Source organism: Daphnia magna, linkage group LG1, assembly GCF_020631705.1.
Source record: "Daphnia magna isolate NIES linkage group LG1, ASM2063170v1.1, whole genome shotgun sequence".
NCBI classification, from domain to species: domain Eukaryota; kingdom Metazoa; phylum Arthropoda; class Branchiopoda; order Diplostraca; family Daphniidae; genus Daphnia; species Daphnia magna.
Window position 1 is genome coordinate 11,933,889 of NC_059182.1, and position 22,417 is coordinate 11,956,305.

The window sequence follows — 22,417 nt, forward strand, 5'->3', positions numbered from 1 at the left end:
AAAAAAGAAAAAGCCGAAATAAGGAGGTCGACAAGACTCACGAGCGAATCTCCGGTACCGTCCCACCCATTGCCATTGATGAATTAGGAAAAATTCACGATCAGATTGTTTGTTTTTTTTGTGTGACGAAGTCGACAAGGCGTGAATTTGAACCGGCGATGAAGGAGAGGTAGAAGAAGAGAAGGATAGATGATGAATTACTCTAGGAATTTTGCGAGTGAGCGATGACTTACAAAAAGAAAAAATATATATACCGCATGTATGATCAAATCGAAAAATTGGGATCGAAAACGTAAGGGAGAGGCTTTCATTCCGGATCTCCTGAGCCGATTGGAATGGACGAAAAATTTGAGAGAAGGCCCTGACATCATCAATTATAGATTGTTGTTTTTTTGTTTTGTTTTTTTGTTTTGTTTTTAAGTGGTACTGTGGTTTCGCGACCATAATTTACGCTTTGTACAGGTCACCTCACCGATGATCGTCTTGCACCCTTAATCGACGACGCCTTTGCCTTCTTGATTATTATCGCATGGCAAATCCCTTTCGTAAAGAAAGAGAACTTTCTGTGGGAGTAGGTGCCGGGAGCAAGCGAAAGAGCAACAGGAAAAAAAATAAAATAATGAGCTTACACCAACCGATCGCGTTTACAGATGGATGTTGAAATACTAAAGAAAAACTCGTTCCCCTACTATGTCCAGTTGTTGATTGCATCGCGGATATTATAAAAATTTATTCTCGCAATGTTCTAAAGCTCTTGACGAATGAACTTGGAAGTTGGTCAGACACAGCAGAAACAAAGGAAATCATGTGAAATTCGACATGCGTAATGTACAGGAACAAATCAAATCCAACTCATTTGATGCTATTCATCAAGTGGAGCCGCGGGGGACCAACTATACAGCACACTTTTTTATTTTATTACTTTTAGCAAACTAAAAAATGAATTTTCTCTTTTAAAACGAAAGACCTCGTTTAAAATGTTTCGTTCACGGTCTGCCTAATTGCTGCAGTGAAGCGTGACCTACATCTCTAGATTTTGCCTCATTTCATCAACTGATACGCTTAACTCTGTGCAGCTGGCTTGGCGCACGATGCAACCAACTTCCAACCGGCAGCATAACTGTACAGTTTTGACTCTGGAATAATAGCGGGGGAAAAAAATATGAAAATTTGAGGAGAGTTGAGAATAACACATAAAAATAGAAGAGAAAAGAGACGATGTCCAATCAATGCCAGTCGGCCAGACGGGAGAGCATGTCAGCTAAAAAGTGTAGAGAAGACGGCCGTGCCTGCTGTGATATTTCGTCAACTCGAATTAACAATTTGGGTTAAGTCTTTCAGAAATGAGAGGAGCCATGGAGGTGCGGCTCCTGACGTGCCTTTCTTTTAACGAAAACACCTACACACACAATTCGCAGAGTGAAGGTCCATCTGTGGGTGGCTGTCCCGTTTTGGCTGCAAAACATCTTTGCAACCGGGACGGGCTGGCATCGACACCAGATGGGGGGCATACGGCTTATTCCATCTCAATCTTCTCTGACACAAGTGTTATGAAAAACGGCACTTTTTATTCCACAGGATGACGCCAAAATTTTCTATTTTCCATTCCGTTTTCTTTTTCTTTTCGTTATTTATTATTTATTTTTTTCCGTTTTCAGCCTCTTTCTCACTTCTTTTCTTCCTGCTGGTTGCTGATTGCGCATAGAAAGCGTTGTAATAATCAGAATGGGATATGTGGGGCGAAAAGAAACGACGACAATTTATGCAACAATGACGTGTCGTCGTTTTATCGAGCGTCAGACAAAGACTTCTGCATCCGATGGCTCCGAGCCTTGGCAACCTGAATCGTAGGAGCCCTGGCGCTTGTGGAACACCATTAGGAGGTCGTCGTGCTTGCTAGTCGACCGCTGTTTAGTCGACAGCTGTGGGTGTTTGGTCGACGAGCGAGAATAGAAGCTCGAATGCGGCGAGCGGGGTGTCTTGACACCTTTGACAATGGCTTTTGCATCGGCGCTGGACAATGACCAGGTCGGCGATCCCGAGGATGTTGAAGAGGACGACGATGACGACGAAGACGATGAATTGAAAGAGCAGCGGGAGAGCTGTGAGTTGCTCCGATTTCGTGATTTGGGTGGATACGACACTCGTTTTCGTGTTAGCGTCAGCTGCTGCGGAGCAACCGGTTTAGGGGTGGTAACTGTAACTGGGCAGATCTGACGGTCGGCTGACGATGTCCCAACTGCCTTTGCATTTTTTGGATCCGGATCACTGTCATCGCCTTCGACTTCGACATCCTCTCCATCTGACAATGACGTCAGAGAAATCAGAGAGGTCAAAGAGGCACTTAGCATCGGTGAGAGTTGACCGCGTGAACGACTACTCGATAAGGTCCGAGCCCGCCGCTGAAGAGACTGGCTGCGGAGTTGGTGGATGGACGTGTTGAGCGCCAGCAGTTGTCGGAATAGAGCGTCGTCTTGGTTCACCAAAGACACCTGTTCATTACAAAAACACGCTCAATCAATAAAGGCAAGAAATCAAACAAAGAATATTACAACCGATATTTTAAGTCATACTACAGCTGTTGAATGATTAATCGTCTATTTGAAATACCATAGATTTTTTTTTACCACCCCCCTTTTTATTTTTAGTTTATGACGTAATTAAAATTCACATCTTTTTTCAGTTATTTGATTCGGTCTACAAATCCGGTATGGGTTATCTGATGCATCGCAATGGTCAATAAAACTAGGTTTTTTAAAAAAATCAGACAAAGAAATGAATAATATAAATGCATTTCTCCTAACGATCTATTTGTGTGTTGTGTATTGCGTGTCTGTTTGCACAGAGTCGACATTTTGATTGGACTTTTTCGTGGAATTCAAATTTTTTTTTTTTTCAAGACTCACGGTTTGCCAGAAATTGTTTCGGCGTTATGCGCTGGGCACGAAATTCATCCATGAGTCGATCCGTTCCAAAGATTTGGTGGTATGTGACAGCAGCGCATTTTTATTAAAATTGTTTTATTTATCTTTTTTTCTTCCCTTCCTTTTTTTTGTGGTCTCCTTTATTTTTGTGCTGCATAAATCTAAGGATTTATTCATAGAAACCCAACGGGTTTTCATCACGTCCCGACCTGGATCGGCAGCAAACAGGCTTCCGCCATCTGACGCATTGTTAGTTGCTCAAGTTAAATGTCTGTTGTGCTGCGGTGGTTCTGTTAATTTGTTACCGTCTGTTCTTGTCTAGCTGACAAATTTTACATTATTTTTAATTATGTGTAACCGCGCGTCGCGTTTTGCATTCGTCGGTAATCCTCTGCGTTTTTTGTGTGTGGTATTTTCTTTTTTTGTGTCTTTTTACTTGGGTTGACATCTTGATTTTGGGGAAAGCCACAAAAAAACTTAGCCAAGTTTGATGATAGCCATTCTTACACGTCCCTTTACATACGTATGTGTGTCTTATTTTTATGCCATTTGATGGCTACGTAGTTAGTCTTGGCTGTTTTCTCTTGCGTTCCGTTCATGCTGTCGCTGTCACATCGAATGGTACGCATTCCGTCACAACGTTTGGCGGAAGAAATTTTCCCCAAAAAAAGAGAAACCGATGGAAAGAACAGATTACGAGCAACGTTAACACACACCACCCTTTTTTTTTTACTCATTCTAACCCTCGCTCTCCAATTTCTTGACTTAGTGATCACCCTGACTAGCGCACTACGTAAAGTGCCATTCTCATCGTTATTACGCATGCCAGATGATGAATGTCTAGCGCAATACACAAACCCAAAGGCGGATGATCCTTCGCTTTACATTTTCGTATTGGTAACGCTGGCGTTGTCAGTGCTGCATCGTACCTATACTTATCATACTGCAGCAGAGCTTTCTCGACAATGACAGCAAAACTGGCAATCAAACGTCAGAGAAGAGAAAACAAAAAGGAATAGAAACAGGAAATGGATCTATACTAATGTTGAAAGAATTTCAAAAAAGAAAGCATAAGAGAATCCCTAGATGTGAACGATGCGCTCACAAACGACAATTTTTGAAAGTTCAGAGGAAACAAACACTTTGATTTAAATACCAGCTTGGCGTAGCGCTTTCACTCGGACCGTGAGTTTCGTAGCACGGCCTCCCGATAGGGAGAACCGCCGCGCTGTGGGAGACTCAGAGAAATTGTGATGTATGCCAAATGGGCGACGGCGCACGGTAAATGCTACGACGTACGCTATTCTTATGCCAGGGGAAGATCCCAAAACTGACACGCGAGCCAAAATAAAAGGCGATGGACGAAAAAAATAAAAACAAAACAAAAAAACGAATTGCTACGTGCTGCAATGTCGATCCAATCTTTTGCTTTACAAATTACAACCATAGTAGCGACCCAAATCGACTTAGGAATACCCACTAGTGCAGAGCTGGAAAATGCAACAAATACGTAGAAGATCAAATTCAATTTCTATGGAATTTCTGCTTTGAAATTTAAAGGTGGCCTATAATCCAATTATAGGACGTTAGACCAGGCCGCTAAAAATGTTTGTAATCCTTTCCAATCATTTTACTGTGATTGAAAGGAAAAACCATAGACGAAAACAAATATTTGTTGAAAAGAATAAATCTTTACTGAGTGGCTTCCTGGTTCTGATAAATGGGGACATGTCTGCTCTTTACGTCAACTGGTGATTGAAAACAAACTTCAACGAGCCAATGGACGATTAGGGTCTAAAGTCTTATTTAATATGGCGTGGGAAGCAGTAATCAATGGCGATGGGTTCACCCGAAAGAAAATGTAGAGGAAGCGAGATTAAAGATTAGGTTAGGACATAATCGTTACTGGCCCAAAGATGAAGGAAGTCAACGATAAAGATCGATCAAACTGCGACCAGGCGCTCTCAAAGGTATAGGTCAACGTCCCAAAGTCAGAACTTGCAGTTTGGTCATGACACTGGTTACATGCAAGTAAATCAGCGATGCTATATATTGCTATAACCTTCAAGTTTTAATGTAGTTCTGATTTTTTAATGTCGAGCTTGAACATTCCAAGAACATATGGCTCATTACTGAGCGCTTCTAGCTTAGGACATTTTCCTTGATTTCGCCTTCCTGCCACGTTCTCCTCCCCTTTGGTGATGTATCGCAGGTGGGGTGTCCACTAATTAACGGGCAACGGGTTGTCAAGACTTTGAAAACAGGGAAGGTCAATTTACGTTCGCAACGCTTCGCGAACGCGCGCCTATATTTCCGATGACTGCGCCAAACGTGAAGAGTATCAACAACTGTGGTTTGCCTTCTCCGCATGCTTCACTAATCAACCGCCTTCTGTCGGACGTTTGTTAGGTCGTAATGAATTGTTTTTTAAGTATAAGAATCAGAGAGAGAGGTGAATGAAAGACGATCTAAAATATTCTTGACACAATTCGCATTCGCTAATATATTCAGATTTCGGATGGATGTATGAGATTGCTAACTCAAAGAATGTTGATTCCAACATTCTTGACTATCTGCAAACTCCTGTCGACTCCGCCACAATGTTGGGTAACCTAAACCAGCCATATTGCGGAGGTGGATGCTTCACGAGAAAGTGTTCTTTATTCGGGACAAAAGGTTGTCCCCTTCATTTTCTCACACTGAAGAAGAGAAAGAATGAGGACGAAATTAAAAAAAGTATAAAGTAAAACCATTTGTGTAGAATAACTGTGACGATATTATGTCGGTATTATAAAACATTATTCCGAAAGCTGTGCGAATTGTTGAAGCGGAAAACTATATATTTCAAATGAATAAAAAAAGGCATAGAAATATGGTGAGTCTAGTCGTAGAAAGCTGCCTCTATAGTTCTTTTCTTATTTTGATTTAATTTTTTGTACTTTTTGTATTTGTATTCCCGCTGTAATTGCGATTCGAGGAACGGTACACTATCCGTTGGGGTTCTTCCCAAACCGCGATTAGCAACGTGGCGCAAGAGGAGCAAGTAATGCATCCAACATCGTCCAACACTAACTCACGGTATATAGATGGTAACTGGTGTCATTTGAATCATTGTGTACAGTTGTATGGTGGCTAGCTGAAGCGTGATGCCAACTATCGGTTCGAAGAAAACGAATAACGTTGCATTCGACACTTCAGCTCCGGTGGAACAAGTCACGCCGGGCGGAAGAGTGTTGTATAGTGCGGGAGAAGGCGAAACGGTCGTAAAAAAAAAAGGGAAGGGGAATAAAATGACGGAAGAAATTCAGAGAATTAAGAGGAGGAAGTATTAAAAAAACCGCAAGGATGCGGACCAAAGCGGCGGTTGCTTGTTGCAAAAGTCGGGAGTGTGAAAATGTTCAGCCCATTGGCCGATTGTCAATAATCCCCCGTTCTTTTCGTAACGTGTCTATTCTTCAAGACGGCAGACGCTCTTTTCTTGAAGCCAGCCGATCGAAATGTAACAGGATAGATCATTGTACTTTTTTGTTTTCCCCCTTTCTTTCTTTCTTTTGTGGACTGTTTCCTTTCTCTGTTCAATCGATGGCCTATCTAAGCAGAATGCGTAATTGTCTTGCACCGTTCGATGTGAGCAACTGTTCAGAGCTGTGACGTAACGGTAACTCGTCATCACTGAAATTTCATTTCGTTACCATTATGTTGGTTTATGGAGGTTTTACGCTAGAGTAGCCAAATAATTTAGGTACGTAATAAAAGCAGCACACAAAAAAAACACGAAATGATGGGCACAGTGCTTCAATCATGTTGAAGACGGATGACTAAGACTATTCTTCATTTTATTATTATTATTACAGGTCCTATTACATGCACAGGATTTAAAAAAAAAAATGGTTTCATGATCCTTTTTTTTTTTAATTTGAACGCCAAGTAAACATGATTGCTGAACAGCTGCAACATTTCACCACTTTCTTTTCACCGAATTTGGTAGGGATTTTTCAGCCGTAAAAACTTCAAAATGTAACGAAGGAAAGCGGAAAAAAAGCGCTAACTTAAAGTACCGCTTTTGTGTTCCATTCTACTTTTTTTTTTCCCCTTGTTTTTGATGTGTTAGCAATTGCACGACATGCACAATTGTAGGGGTGTCAGTTTTTAATTATTATTTTTTTTTATATATTTCAAACTGGATTTGGATGCGTACATTTCCCCCGTTAGAGAATCTTCAGTCCCGACCCGATAAACTAAAGCAAGGAAACAGCCGTGACTGATTATGGGGGGAATGGAAATCAAACGAGCACTTAGCGTAAAACCTAGTCCCGAAAATTCCAAGTTTGGTACTCACGATCCAACTACATGGACGACCACGACTTTTATTTTTGAATGACAATTGATCGACCGTTAGAAAGTGGCCGGGACACGCAACTGTCTCGGATTAAATTTGAAAAAAAAACAAAAAACGAAATGAATTTGATAGGCGAAAAGTGAATTTAAATTACACAACGATGAGCAACGTGCAAAACAGTGAACAAAGACAAAATTAAAAAAAACGAAATTTCGATGGAAAAATCCTGTTAATAACGAGATGAACTAGTCACTGGGAGTGAGACACGACAGGCACCGTATCACAAAAAGCAACACCCACATAACCCAAGTGTTATGTCTGCGTGTGTTTATGTTAGGAGAGAGAGAACACAAAAATGGATGTGATGGGAGCCAGGGAGGAGTGAAGAATATTTTTAAAAGATGCTTATTTCCATGAGAACATGCAGCATCAGTTTGTTAGTTTTTAGCCGTTCGTGTTCATTAGCTTACGAATGGTGTATCCCAGTGAAAGTAGGGGGAAAAAATCGTGAAGACGGTGTTGAACATGACAGCGAACACCCCTCAAATCGAAGTATCTATGTATATATTCTCTAATAGCTGTAACCAAAACTCTTTTGCCTCGTCTCCGTCTTTCTCGTTGTGTCAAAAGCTAGGCATCAATTGGCTTTTTCGTGCTTTGTAACGTTTCCCCCCCTTTTTTTCTCGTCTTTCTCGAAATCTCTTTTTATCGCCTCTGTTGTGAACAAAAGATCAATTTCTGTATATACTTTGCATCCATTATGGTGGAGAGAGTTCTAATCGAGCAAGGTGTCTCTCACAATGGGCAATAGAGATCGACCCTGAATTAAAAGGGTGGAAGAAAGGGGAGTTTCATCGTATACACAGCAGAGTGCACGTAGTTTAGTACTCTTTCTTCGTTTAGTTGTTGGGACGTAAATCAAAAGGGAGTTGTTTTGTCTGATACAAGTTATGAAATCGTTTTCTTTCCTTTTTGGGGTCGTTACGACAATCCAGCGACAGGAAGGAACAAAAAACAAAACGAAAGGGAAAGTTGGTTCGTCGCGACGTGCTCCCAATCGGGTCCAACAATCGTCTAGATTTAGTTTTGTTCAAAACTACGTTCACGTCTCTTAAATTTAGTTGTACTGACATTCTTTAGCGAGTCCCATATCAAAGCAAATATATAGTTGTGCTATTCTCGTAATGGTGGTGGGGAAATTTAGCCAAACTGATGGCCATTTTTCGGAAATTGTAAAGTCATAGAATACATTTGAAAAGTATATGTTCCATAGCTATACTATGTAAATGATTTACGTGTGCGCTATTTTTTTTTTTTTTTCTTGTAATGCATAAACTAGTTACGTTTGAAACAAAGAAATTTGGTTTTAGGTGGAACATTGGCGTTTTTCCATAATTGCTGTCGTGTCGCCATTATTCAAATGAACAGCGCCCATATATGTCTATAAATGAAGCAATGCCATGATTCGATAATAAACACCGTGCGGAGACATAAAAACAAAACAAACGAAGAAAAAGACTTTCACTGAAACGAGAGTCATCGTGTCGAAAATGTCCTTATACTCTTCAACATGGTCGTCAAAGAAATTGCATAGCGTTACACACACACACGCTTTTTGGACTTTCTTACGTGTTGCCCTTTGGCATCTCACGCTTTTAAACAATAGGCTTCAGTCACAAACACACTACTATACTGTACGATGGGAAAACTATAACCAGCAATAATGAGGAATGGCCACGTCTTGGCCATCGCATCCTGACGTCAGATAGTCATCTGGCCGAGCCTCTGGTCAGAGCGATATCGTCGGGAGCGGACGGATGTCCCGAGATCGGCGCCGCGGTGAAAGCTATATGTTCACTAATGTGTGTCTTCTCTAAAGTTATGAGAGTCGCCACAGATAGTTATCGTTGCCACTTTTCCCCGTGTGCATTTTTGTCGTGCTTTGTGCTCTTTGTTGGCTGATGGGCTTTATAACTTTCCCTCTTTGCTTGACGGATCTCCTGTCGGCTCGCGACCGATCCCCGTATTTCGGCTGATTTTCATGGTTGCGTCTAACAATTGGACGAGGAAAAATAAGAAAAGCAAACGGAACAGAGACAACAACAACAAATTATCGTCAGATTTCCTCTCATAAAAAGGTGAACTTTGACTAATGTGATTCTTTTTGTTTGATGCCCTGTGTCAACATGTTCCTGCGTTTCTTTTTCGTCAACGTTTTCACCGCAGGGCGTTCGCTTCCAAACAAAACGAAATCAAATATAGGGAAAAGAGAAGAACTGGTGGCGGATACGACAGTGAAAACACACAAAAAAAAACGGGGCAACCAGGAAATTGTTTATGGTTTAACTGTATCTATACACCCACGGGGAAATTTTCTGTAGGGGGTGTACACACAATAGTGTACACATAAAACGAACACGACTCGGAAGTTGATTTCTCGCTTCCATCCATCTTTGCTGTTTCTTCATCCATCGTTCTACTTACGTACGTGCAGTTACTCTTTACGCGGCTATTTTTGTACTTATTTGATTTCACTTTTAAAAAACTGTCTTTTCTTTCCATTTTTTTAAAAAACTATTTCCCCTTATGATCACATGTGTGGCCCCCCGCACAGTGTCGGGAATATGGCATCTATTACTTATGGTGCAATCATGATGACTTGACGGAAGAACACGAGACAATAAAAAAAAAGGTCTCTGGAAATCTATGATTTAATGTAAAACAAAGAAAAAAGAAAACAAAAAATAGATACAAAAAATTTTGCATAATGAGGGGGGGGGAATCAAAAGGCGTTGCATATAAATTCTATGATGTTATTTATCGAACCCAATCAAGGTGGCGCAGACAATAGTTTTTTTGTTTTGTTTTTTATCATATTTTATTTCGCCTTGATTGCGACATCGGTACCATTAGCTAAAAACGCTAAGCTGAGCTCGAAAATATTCACGTTTGACAGGTTTTTTTATTTTACCTGTCAACTCCACCCAGGTGTTCAATCAGTTCTTTGGGAACACGCAACTTGTAATAACACTCACCATCATCATCTCCTGATGGCTCGGTCAAAGTTCTTGTCGTCTATAGGGAATCTATCCCCCCCCCTCTATTTTTTTATGTGGGTGTGTGTGTTGGCGTGTTTTCGATCATCATCGAAGGTTATACACTTGCGCAACATATTGAGATAAGCAACAAAGTTGGCAATAATAGGAGAACAAAAAATATACGTTTTTACTTGGTATGCATCGTGATGCGGGAGAAGGAACGATTGCTGTCGAGTTAAGAACATAAGTAGGGATTGGAGCGCTCGAGATGCTTCGTGACACTTAAGAGCTCCGTCGTCAAGGTAAAAACTGATGAATGCGCTCGTGAGACTTGTGTAGATTTCAGGTAGAAAAAAAAAAGGCGACAACCCCCGCATACATAGAGAGCAAAAAAAAAAATAATAATAATAATAAACCGGCTGTGTGTGAGGACCGGTTATTTCCCACAAGAAGGCACATCTAGAATTTAGAAAAAAAAATGAAGAATGAGAAAAAGAGAGAAACGTATATGTACACACGACGAGTCGTGTTCAGGGAGCGCGAAGCAGCAAGAATAACAGAGAGCGTCCTTGCCCCACTCTTGGCCGCGTTCCCGTTCAACAGAGCTATCATCTGGGTCGGTCGTATCGGGGCCATTCGTTGGGTTCACGATTTTTTATTTATTTATTTTTTTTTTATTTAGTTTTTTTGTTGTTACCCGGCTCTCAGCTGTTATCCCTCCAGCAGCAACCGTCACCTAATTCTTGGTGAATTTGTTTTATGCAGCTCTATTTTTGTATAGACATACATAATTATCGATATTTTGGCTTTTTTTTTTTCTTTACTTTTCTTTTTTTCGACTTTGTTCCAGTGGCACATCAACAGGATACGGAACGGATAGAGGTTGAACCGATTGAGAAGGTATAGACTTCCAGCTGGGTTTGATGGCCGTTGGGCGTGATGACTGAACGTTTTTACGAGGCACAGTTTGACAGGGCACTGCAAAGCCATTACGACCGTCGGGTAGTCAACGGGGCAACAGAAGTGAATTCAAAGTTTTGGCACAACCAGTTGTTGTGAATTTATCTATTTTTTTTTTTTTTTATTTTTCGCGCTTTTTGCTCTTATTCATTCCATCACTCGTGCTGGGGTATATAGACAGCGTGTCCCGATTGCTGTGTAACACAGACACGGTCTATTACAGTACTGTGTTCTCTGTGCTTGATTTGTCATTTGTATTAGTTCCACCGCATGGCTATCGTTGTAAAAAATAAAATAAAATAGGAACAATCCATCCGTTCCGAACCCATTTCATCGTGTAGCTAATCAGTCGATATAGCCGTTTGAACGAGCCATGAGAACCTCTAAATGTCGATTGTTTTTCTAATACTTTTTCTTTTTTCAACTCTCTTCTTTTAAGGTTTACATGCCAAAACAACAAACAACATAACAATGCAATAAAAATAAGCGAACAAACAAGCTAATGTTTGGGGCTCTTCAAATTGTTATTCATGATTTAAATGCGCGATTTAATGGCAATCGCTGCAGGAATAACGCAGAGATATTCAACAGACACACGCATATCTTGAATCTCAGCAATCTCGGTCGACAGTTGCCCCATTTTTGATTTCTTTCTTTGCCGAACGTCTCTAGTCTCATCCCACTGGCAAGTTTGAGAATCGTATAGAGTCTGGTCGTTAAAAACCGGGACATGGGAGATGACTCGTTAAGTCGTTAGCCAAAAGAAGCAGAAAATAGGAGAAGGGCCCTTCCAGTCGCTGTTGTAGCAATAGACGGGGGGGAAAGAAAGAAAAGAAACGGATTGATTGCACTATTGTATGCAAGACTTTTGCGGTGAAAGAGAGAGACAGATGGATAGACGGATATTAGATAGATAGGAATAGAGAGATCATTGCCTTGCCATGGTGACCCCTAACATCTAAAACCCACTCATCATGCTGTACGCGAAAATTTCCGTTGTGTTTGTACACACGTTCTCTCCATTGTGTAAGTCTCTTTATTTTATTCTTTCCTTCCCGCATACGAAGAGGCACGTTGTTGAAGTACGTAGAATAAAAAAAAAAAATAAAAATAAAAAAAATTTGAAAGCAGCACAAGACATCCAAAAAGGTCAAGGAAGAATGAAAAAATGCATGAAAGTCGGCCTTATTATTTTTGTCAACGCGGTGATGTAGTGGGGTACATTGTTTACCGCCATGGTTCTAGTAGACGCCCCCCACTTTTGACTTGTTGATTTAATTCTTCACGCGTTCCACCTCGGCTGAACGAAAAGTGGGACTGTGTTGGGCAACATAAAGTCTGAAAAATAAACGGTTTCATTCTATTGGTCGAGCCGATATTTCGGCAGTACAAAACTATCAAGACAATAGAAAACAAAAACAAAACAAAACAAAAATGGTGCCCTTATCAACAGAGTCGACCAACGACTACGTGATTGCCGCACATTCTATGCCGGTCGTTGCAAATGTGAATCGTTTCGTACCGCGCAAACAAAACTGTAATATACCGAAGGGCTACGAGCGTGTCTGAACTAAATGTCTGGCTAAAACCATTCAGAGAACAAAAGAAAAATAACAGAAGAAAAGAGTTTCTATACAGATAAAAAGGCATCCGACTCTATAATGAGCACCGCATGTTGATGATTGTGCTATGTTTTTGCGCTACGGTAGCCAAGGTCGTTAAGAGAGAGTGCGTGTTACTGGTTACCGGGACGCGTGACTGATGACTGAAAATGCGGTACACTAACCCGAATGCTGGAACATGCGCATCCCACCCCCTTCCATCGCCCAAAGATAAATGCGAAGAAAAAAAAAAACAAAACCAAAAAAGTTACTTTGGAACTCAGCGCAGCCTCAAATGAGACAGACTATGGCAAGTTGTGGTTTGAACATTCCAAAGCCTCGTTTAGAATGCTATTTTTTTTTTTTCTTTCGAAAGAGAAAAATGTGCATCTGTAGGATCAAGAGAGCGGATGTCTATTTCGCACGGATATTTGCCATTGCAATGGGAAACAACAAGAAATGTAGATACGGTCTACTTTTATTGAGCGAGAGATGACACTGGATCGAGCTAGAATGTCTTGTTTTTCTATTGTGTTTGCAAATGTTTCTAGAAATAAACAAGAAATTGAAATCAGTACAATGCCTTCCTTTTTCAAAAACAAAACAAAAAAAAATGCCAACCGTCGTGACAATCGTCTACTTGTATGCCGTGACTGACCTTTATTTAACTACTGGGACTTGTATAGTTTGTTTGTTTTTTCTTCGTACTCATTAAACTAAAAATAATATAGCAGCTACATATTATATTTGACCCAATAAATCAGTTCTGGTTTCAATTTTTACGAGACCCTGATATCATTTCTCTTGTCAATGAAAGACGAATAACTGGGACGGTTAATCGGGTCTGTGGGCTTCGGTTTGAAATCGTTCGTACAGCAAGTCCCCTGGCTCCCTTCCTCAGGGTTGGAGAGAAAATTTCTCTTCAAATGATGACACAAAATGAAAAGAATGACGGATGTCGATGGGCTAGAACCGATCGAGTGGCTTAACCGCATTGAAAATTGAGAGTCAGACAATTTATTCTGATGTTTCTTATCTGTTTTTCGTTATTTTTGGAAGGACTACTATGTATTTCTAGAAATGGGGAATAATAGTTTAGCTACCGCATTGCCTTTATATGTAGATGTTGTATAATACATTTTCGCTGTTGTCTCAGTAGGTCACGCTAATGCCCGACATACGAAGTACTGGTATTGTATACTTTCTCCTTACCAAACAAATATTACCCCGCCCTTAAATTCGTCTTGTCCAAATGGAGTATCAAACAAGAAAGAAAGCCTTAAAAAGAAAGGGTTTGGTTTCAATATAGTTTTTTTTTAAAGATCAAAGACGAGCCGAAACGACTTGGACTCTTTGAAATGACAGACATGACACACACACACACACAAAACAAAAAGAATTAAAAACATTAAAAAATATTGAAATATAAAATAACACTGGATAAGAATTCAGGCCAGTCTGTCGGTATTCCAGACTTTGTCACTATATTACACGCAGTGAATCCAAAAATATGGAAAGCAGGGTGCTTGTTGTATATAGTGACTGTAACACGTCTTTATATACCAACGGCTGTTCAACTGGTTTTGAATCTGTCTGCGGGACCGGTCACCATAGTTAGAATGCGCTGTGTGACGTTTCTTTAACAAGGCAACGACAAGCAACTCCGACCATAGATATTTAAAAAATATTTTATAATGAAAGCTATACGCTCCTTTTTTTACTATACGTTTCCTGTAAAACTTCTTTTTCTTTTTTTTTTAATTTGAGATGATTTTTTTGCTGGTTCATCCTCTTCAAATTACGGATGTGTGAAAGACTTGAAATTCAAGTGAAAAACAAACGGGACAAACAGGATACCGACTACAAAAACTGCGATTTCTTTTCGTTCGAAACGGCCGACTAATCTATATGCACACATTTACAGCCTGTTACTTTGTAGAAGTAAGGAAAACTATTCCCTCACTCTTGACGTATTACTTGAACGCTTCATTTTTGCTATTCACCAAAACGCAAGTTTTGATTTTTGATTTTATTCTTTCCCCGTTTTTCATTTTGAAATGTCCTCCATTTGCATAGGGCGTAGGAAGGGGACGCAACCCACGACGTGGCGAGGCTGCCACTAGAATTTATTTCTGGTGCACGACCCGCAAAAACAGCAAGGTAAATTGAAAATTGTTTTTTTCAAGAGAAGAAACGGGGACGCAACGATGGAACCAACTATTTAGCACCTTTCTTCAACGATTACGTCAGGCCCTTGCTCCCTCCTGCTGTTTGCACAGACGTCCTCGAGAAGAAGAAAAAAAAATAGTCTGCCCTTATGGTCTCCTTATGTTTACACAGCCATTCTGTCGTGTCCATAGACGGCGTTGTCGGTTACATACGGGTATGCAATGTAGCACGGCAATCTGAGATGCGTCTTTCAGTTGTTTGTTTTTTTTTACCCTTTTTTCTCGGCACGAGAGCAATGAGGTGTGGCTCCCATTTGCATGTGTGCCTTACGCTTGGCGTTTGTTTATTCATCACCCATTTATATTTTTTTTTGGGGGGGGGCTTTTGTTTTGTTTAGGAATACGGGCTCATCTTTCCGTTGCGAAAGCCAAGTGGGGCGGTCTTTTTCGAGACGCAACTCGGCACACAGCAATTTTTTTCAAAAACATTTAGACGTCGGTTGTCTGACGACAATTAGATATGCAGATGCGTGGCACCAACAATGCACTTGCTTTTTCTCTCGTTGCATCAAGTCTTCGCTTTCACGCTGCTGTGTGTTAGATTTAGTCAATGCTGCGTTCCCATTCTTAGGACTTTTTTTTTTTGTTTAGTTTTTTTCTTATTTTTCTGGCTGCAAACGAGCGGAACTCGTGAGAATAAACGAGTTGCGAGGTTCTTGACTCTCTGCTTCACTTGTGATGTTATACAACAGTGCGTGTGGACTAAGAGTTGCCGTCTGAGTTGCATTCGTTGTATTTCTGATGGTTAAACACATTTGCTCCTCACAGTTCTCTTTTCAGAGCTAGTTTGCATATATGGCAAGGAACAATTTTTTTTTATTTATTTAAAAAAAAAAAAGGATGAGGAATAAGTAAAGTAAATATAATATTTGTGCATAGGGTGGTCGCTTGGATTTGAAAGCATCACTCCGTGTCTAATTGTATTCACCTTCTTTGGTTTCGTTTATTTTCTTTTTTTTCCTTTTTCTCTCGGAGTTTCCTCATTTTTTTTTTTTTTTTTAGCGACTGAAATTTCCCGACCATACGTGGCCGTCGGGCGTCCCGGACGCGTGACCAAGGTAGCCCTAGGCGCTTTCGTTTTTTTCCCCTTCCCAAACGGAGTAACGGGATAAATTCCGGCTGTGAGGTTGTGCATCAAGTTTATTCTTTATTATTCTCTCATTTTTGTATTTTAATTATTTCTCTTTTTGAATCTTTCATTCACAGTTGTTATTTTTTTTTTTATTTAGGGGAGGCGGTAGAGAGGGGGAATCTATTGATTGGATTTTACGGATGAATCTGGCGAAGAGTTTCCAGCCGCAAAAAAACGATATTGCACGCGGTGCTCATTGAGCTATATAAAAAGCAATGGGCAAGCCACAAGTGCATAGAGCACGCTTCATTAGCTATAGTTGTGCTGCTGTTTTGGTTGTTGTTGTTGTTGTTGTTTGATTTTTCATTTTGGCTCCCTCTCTCTCTTTCTCTTCCGTTTCCCTTCAGTTCTCCCATCATTAACAGCGCGATGGATACCGTACAGATTTACGCAGGTTTCTACGATTCTCTACGGTACTACAACCGCGTTCATGCAAAGAGTATTGAACCGAAAATGTTTTGTTTTTCTTGACTGCCACGTCTCTTTGTTTTGTTGGTGATTTTTTTTTGTGTGTGTTTTTGACAATCCGACTGCAAGCGGAGGAGAAAGTGTGTCCGGATATCTCGGAATCTATCACCGCCATTATTGTCCTATTGTTGTTTGTTTCAAATCCAAAAGGGAACTGTCAATATCAGAGATTTGGAAAAATAGAAAAGGAACATTCACGAAGTTAGGGTCGTTAATCACTTTCTTTCGAGCAGACGGCAATGGCGCATTCCGTTTTCCAAGTGAAACAAACAGCTATTGACTTGACTATTATCGTTTTGGTTTCCGCCATCTCCCATCGTCAGCTTTTTATTATTTTTGTTCCCCTTGATTTTCTTACCCGCCGTGCACATAAGGTACACGCGTAAATAATACAAGTAGATGACTCCTTATGGCTCCATTGTTTGACGAAGCGTGTAGCTTTTCGTCGGACCCAATTCGACTCGGCCAATTAATCACGAAACGAAAGCCTCTAACCCTCCACTTTGTATATAAAGACACACACACACAAAAAGTGCAGGCTCAGTGGTTCAACAAATGTTACAACGATGTTAACCAGTTCTCGTCCTTGGTGCAAAAGGGTTGTTTCAAGAGGAGGACGGGGTGGGGTGGGGTGGGGAGGGATTCTGTTTCATTAAATGTTGCGTATTTTTCTCCGTGGTCTCGAAGCCGTTTGTGAGGTACGCATACGAGCATCGTCGATTTACCATTCTATTTCATAGACGAGGAAGAAAGGAATTTCACACACGTAAAGTGTATAAACAATTTCCCATAAATCTCCTCGTTGAAGTGTGTGTGTGTGTGTGTGGGGGAGGGGTAATGAATTCCGTAGCTTTGTCGTTTAAAAGCTCGTAATGTGCGCTTATAGTTTACACAGAATATATTCGCTAAAGCAATTCCGATTTTTAATTTTTTTAATTAGTCGGTTCCCAAACCCATAGGGGTCAAAAGCCGCGACGAATTAGAACACATTCAAACGGAACAGCGTAATAATAATATGAAAATAAAATATATATAAAAAAATAATAATAATAATCTAAAGAAAAAGGAAAAGGAAAAATAATAATCATAAATAAAACAAAAGATGCGGCATCTTTAATCCGTTAGCGGATGAGTATATAAGTTTTATACATAGATGCACTTGGGCTCGCATGGCCCAGGTCGACCGACGAGGGATAGAACGACCTTTCTTTCGACATTGGGAAACAAGATAAGGCAATGCAATTCACAAACGATCGGCAATAATCGTTCCATTTTTATTTGATTATTTTTCTCAGTCAGGTTCTCCCTTTTTTTTTTTTCTTTTTCTTTCTTGTTTCTCATTCTCTCGGAGCAAATGCCTCGGAATGATATAACTGGTTGGATTCAACCTCGACGATAATTATTTATTTTGATATGTTTTTATACGTGAAGAAGATGATGCACAAGGAATCTCCTTCAATTCCTACCATATTGCCTGAAGGTGAACGCCAACAAATGTTTTGCCAGCCATAAAAAAGCGGACGGTAGAGCGTCCAAACAAGACGACGCCAACAAGAAGAAGAAAAAAATCACAGACATTCTTTGCAGTCTGTATGCTCGTAGAACGAAGCACATCCAGTGATTTTCTTGGTCATCTTCCTTTTATGAGCATCACAACATTACGGCCCCCGCCAACACAATCGAACAGCGAAACTGTGCAGTTCATAACCACACACAATCACAAAAAAAAGAAGCAAAATGGGATGGAAAAATGCGGAAGAACTCGAGAGAAAAAAAAACGAAGAAAAATGAAAGAAGAAAAACAAGTTAATAAAGAAATAGATAAAAGGATTATATCTGCTGGCGCATGTTCGTGCAAAATCAAATCATTCAGCGGACGAGAGCCACAGCGAATTTCTTACTCTCGCAGGACGTCCGCGCAGCGAAGGGATCGTTCAACCTTCCCTATTATCTCTCTCTCTCTCTTTCAGAAAAAAAACTTGTCTCGACATCGAGTCTCCTACTAATCGATTTGAAGGTCTCCCTATTTTCTTCTCTTCACTAACGGAATCACACGCACAAAAGAACCATCGAACATGCAGCCAATGACATCCGTGCACAGGCTTAAAGCCGTAAAGGGTTTAGGTCCGCGTTTTGCAATTTTTCGAAGAGGCCTTTCTATTGATTTCGTATTAGAAAATGTTTGTTTCTAGGTTTCCTACAATGCCTTGAAAATATTCCAAAACGGAACACCGAAGAACGCTGTGATCCTTTTATTTACTAACATCCTGTTTGGATTTTTGGCCAAAAAAAATAAAAAGGTCATTTGCACTGCGCGAAAATGAGTCCGATGACAAAGGGACAAAAAACAAAACAAGAACGAATAACGGATAAGGAAATGGGACTTACGATTTCCATGCGCAGGTGCTCCATCTTGGCGTTGAGTCCGGGGACTGGAGATTTGGCAGCTGAATCAGCAGCCGAATTGGCCGCTTCCGGCGTTGACGTGCTCGTAGGATTCCAGCTCGTCGAGACAAAAGAGGAGAGTTTCTGTTGACGTTGGTCAAAGAAACGGCAACACGAATGGGTCAGTTCATCGTCGACGATGGACTGTCGTCGAAAGGACGACGTCGGCGATAACGGTGGCAATCCATCGACTTGTAAATGAATTTGATCGGAGCCACTGTCATCATCGTCATCATCGTCGTTTTGGCCAACATCGTCGTCACCTTCAGCGCTAGCAGCTGACTGAGCTCCGATTTGGCTTCCGTCCCACGAAACGTATTCGGAAGTGTCCAAACTTAACGGTTCGCCAATGACCAGCTTAATAGTGTGACAAGACGGCGCTGATGGAGGGCCAAATTCCTTCGATTCGCCATCAATCGGCTCAACCGGCTGGCGGAGCATGTCGTCGCCGATGCGCAAAATGGTTCGATTCGTCCCGTTGGATAGACGCACAGAAGCATTCGGATGACTGTTGACGTAAATTGGCTCATTCTTAGTCAGCCAGTCCGAATGAGGATGAAAGGCACTGTGTTCCGTTGCGTCCAACGTCTTCGTTAACGGTAACGGCTCCAACTCGGGTTCGGCATTTCTCAATGATAAATTGCAGTAGAAACTGCCATTCACTTTCACTAAATCCTTCCATGAACGCATGGCACTGTCTTCGCAATCGTTGGCAGTCATCATCTTGCCGACAACGGTGCACTCGGAGTTAACATTTACGACTAACAAATCTCAACACAAAAACGTTTCTTTTAACTGTTTTTTCTTTTTATCTGAGTCGAACATTTACGCTCTTAAGATGATCATCTGCTGTTCGGATGTAAGCTGATGGCGAGAGGAGAACACGGTCGAATCTGTTTGAATTGAAAGCGTGAGGAGCATGTGGCCATCAACCGACCTTGCCCGCACGCCGGACTCGACTGACTCGTGTTGTTGGCGGTGCTACGTTGTGTAATGAAATATATTGCACCTACGGGCATTTTTTCCGTAGCTTTGCTTTTGTTCGAGGTGGGGGGTAGGACAAAAGAAGTCGACTTGCGAGTCGACATTTACCTTCCCGAGTTCCTCCTTCTTTCTCTTTCTCGTCGTTGCTGCCTCACGCTGAATGGGCGGAGCCATCTAACGTAGTATATATACCCGCTTCATTCTACTTCTCTTTTTCTTTTCGTTTTTTTTTTTTTTTTCTTTTTCTTTTTCTTTGAGATTTGTTAAGCTGTTCTCTGGTTTGGTTTCTTTTTTAGCTAGAACCTGTGGGCGGTTCAGCATTGTCAAATCAATATCGTTTTCGATTAGAAGTTATTATACCTCTTCCAAGGTTTCTAACGAAAAAAAAAAAAGGATTACACGAACGAAATGTATGCGGGGTGGGTTCACATTTCCGACGAAAAAATAAGAAATAAATTCAAACTCCAATGTTTCGTAGTTTACTGATTACATTTTGATATTCTTTTTTTTTTTTTACTCGTAGGAAAAAAACAAAAGAATAGAAATAAAATAATCATCACATTGTTGTAGACGAAACGTTTTTAAAAATATCTGTTGCGTTCACATAGCAGCAAAGCAAAAGGCGTCAAGTGATAAGAAGATGAAGGGCATCGCATTTGTATAGCTGACGCGTCCTTTCTTGGTCTGCAGTCCTGCTGATATCTATAAAGCGCGCGTTTGTTGACTTGTTGATTCGTCTCCGTATTAGGCACCCGGAGAATGAAACACAACGAATATATCCGGGAGCCTTTCTGACATGTTTCTTTTTTTTTCTTTCCTTCAAAGGCGTCATTGGGTTTTGAGGATAATCTTGACAAGAACCAACATCACATGTTTCCTATAACGTTCCAGTTGGATCCGATTTTCCGACGTGACCCGAAATTGTTCGCTTTCCCACCCCAACTAGGGCGATAGCGGACAGTGTAAGACGTCGTGTTATTTTCGGGATGCTGGCCATCGTCAATCTCTCGTGAATTTCTGACTTGTAATAACCAATGTCTTTATGGGTCGGTCCTTATTTATTTTACATATTTTTTTTTTTTTTAACGCAAGTCCCGGATGTTGCGCGCAGTTTGATAGTATTGACACTTGTGTCTTTTCTTAAGTGTCTTCTTCTCGATTTCTTTTTTATTTATCTATTTTTTTTTTATTATTATTATTGTACATTTAAAAACGTTCTGTATCCGTGCCATATGTGTGACGCTTTCCTTATCCTTTTCTTCATTCCATTCCGATATCCAAAAATAGTGTTTCAACTAGTAAATTTAATTCGACCGAGATCTACATAGCCATTGAATAGCCTTTTTTATTTGCTTCCTTTTTTTTTTTTTTTTGTTTTGCTTTTGTATAGAAAATTGGCTGTGGTTGGTTGACAGTTGACTGAATGTTAACTGTTGGCCCATTTATGTATTATTTTTGAAACATTTCAAAAGACAACTGTCAAACTCTTGTGAACGTAATGAAAGGGCGAGGGAATGTGATTTAGCCGGCAGTAACGTGCCTGTCACTATAGTCCGCTGCTGCCGTGTAAAAATACATGTGTTTTCGACACGCAAAACTTTTCGCGGTCAATCCCGTAGCGGACTTATGCCAGCGACCAGTATTATAATGACATGTACCGTATCAAGTTATATAGTAATAGTTAGCTAGCTGCAAGCAGCTCCCTACGCCACGGTAGCATTATTTACAACAAATAATTGAAAAACTGCTTGTGTGGAATGAGGCATTGTGGCTTCTGACACGGTCTGCTCGCACCTCAATCAAAGATTTATTTTTTATTTATTTTTTTTTTATAATACCATTTCAAAATCTTTTTTGTTGCTCTTAACAGTTAGGAAATAAGACGGCTTCACAAGCTTTGCATTTCAAACGGGTTCCTAGACACATCACCGTGGAACCGTAACGCAAAAAAAAAATAATAAAAAGGGAAAATACAAACCCGAAAAGTGAAACAAATGCAAAACACGGGTTACTACCGTACTCTTATCGCCCTCACTTTCAACTTTATTCCTCGGAAATTTTCCCTCTCTCTTTTCTTATAAGCTCTCCCCTTCACTCCCTCCAACCCTGAACGAGAAAATGTTTCGGTGCAATATTATTATTTTCATATTTTTTTCAGATGAAAATCTGCTGGCGCATCGTGACCTCAACGTCGTGCGATGATTTCATTTTTGCCATTGATTACCAATCAGATGCACACACATAAAACGCAAAAAAAAAGGTGACGCGCTCGCTGAAAATCCCGCATGGCAGTGCCAC

At 40.6% G+C, this 22,417-nt stretch overlaps 1 protein-coding gene across 1 annotated transcript; it reads right to left on the reverse strand.

Moving 5' to 3' along the window:
• Nucleotides 1-932: 932 nt before the first annotated feature.
• Nucleotides 933-20,154, reverse strand: LOC116933049 (uncharacterized protein DDB_G0271670). Its single transcript, XM_045177096.1, has 3 exons — nucleotides 20,073-20,154; nucleotides 19,079-19,905; nucleotides 933-2,492 (listed from the first exon to the last, which is right to left on the reverse strand). Exons 1-3 carry the CDS (start codon nucleotides 20,152-20,154, stop codon nucleotides 1,797-1,799), a joined length of 1,605 nt encoding a protein of 534 aa, XP_045033031.1. The 3' UTR covers nucleotides 933-1,796.
• Nucleotides 20,155-22,417: the final 2,263 nt, after the last annotated feature.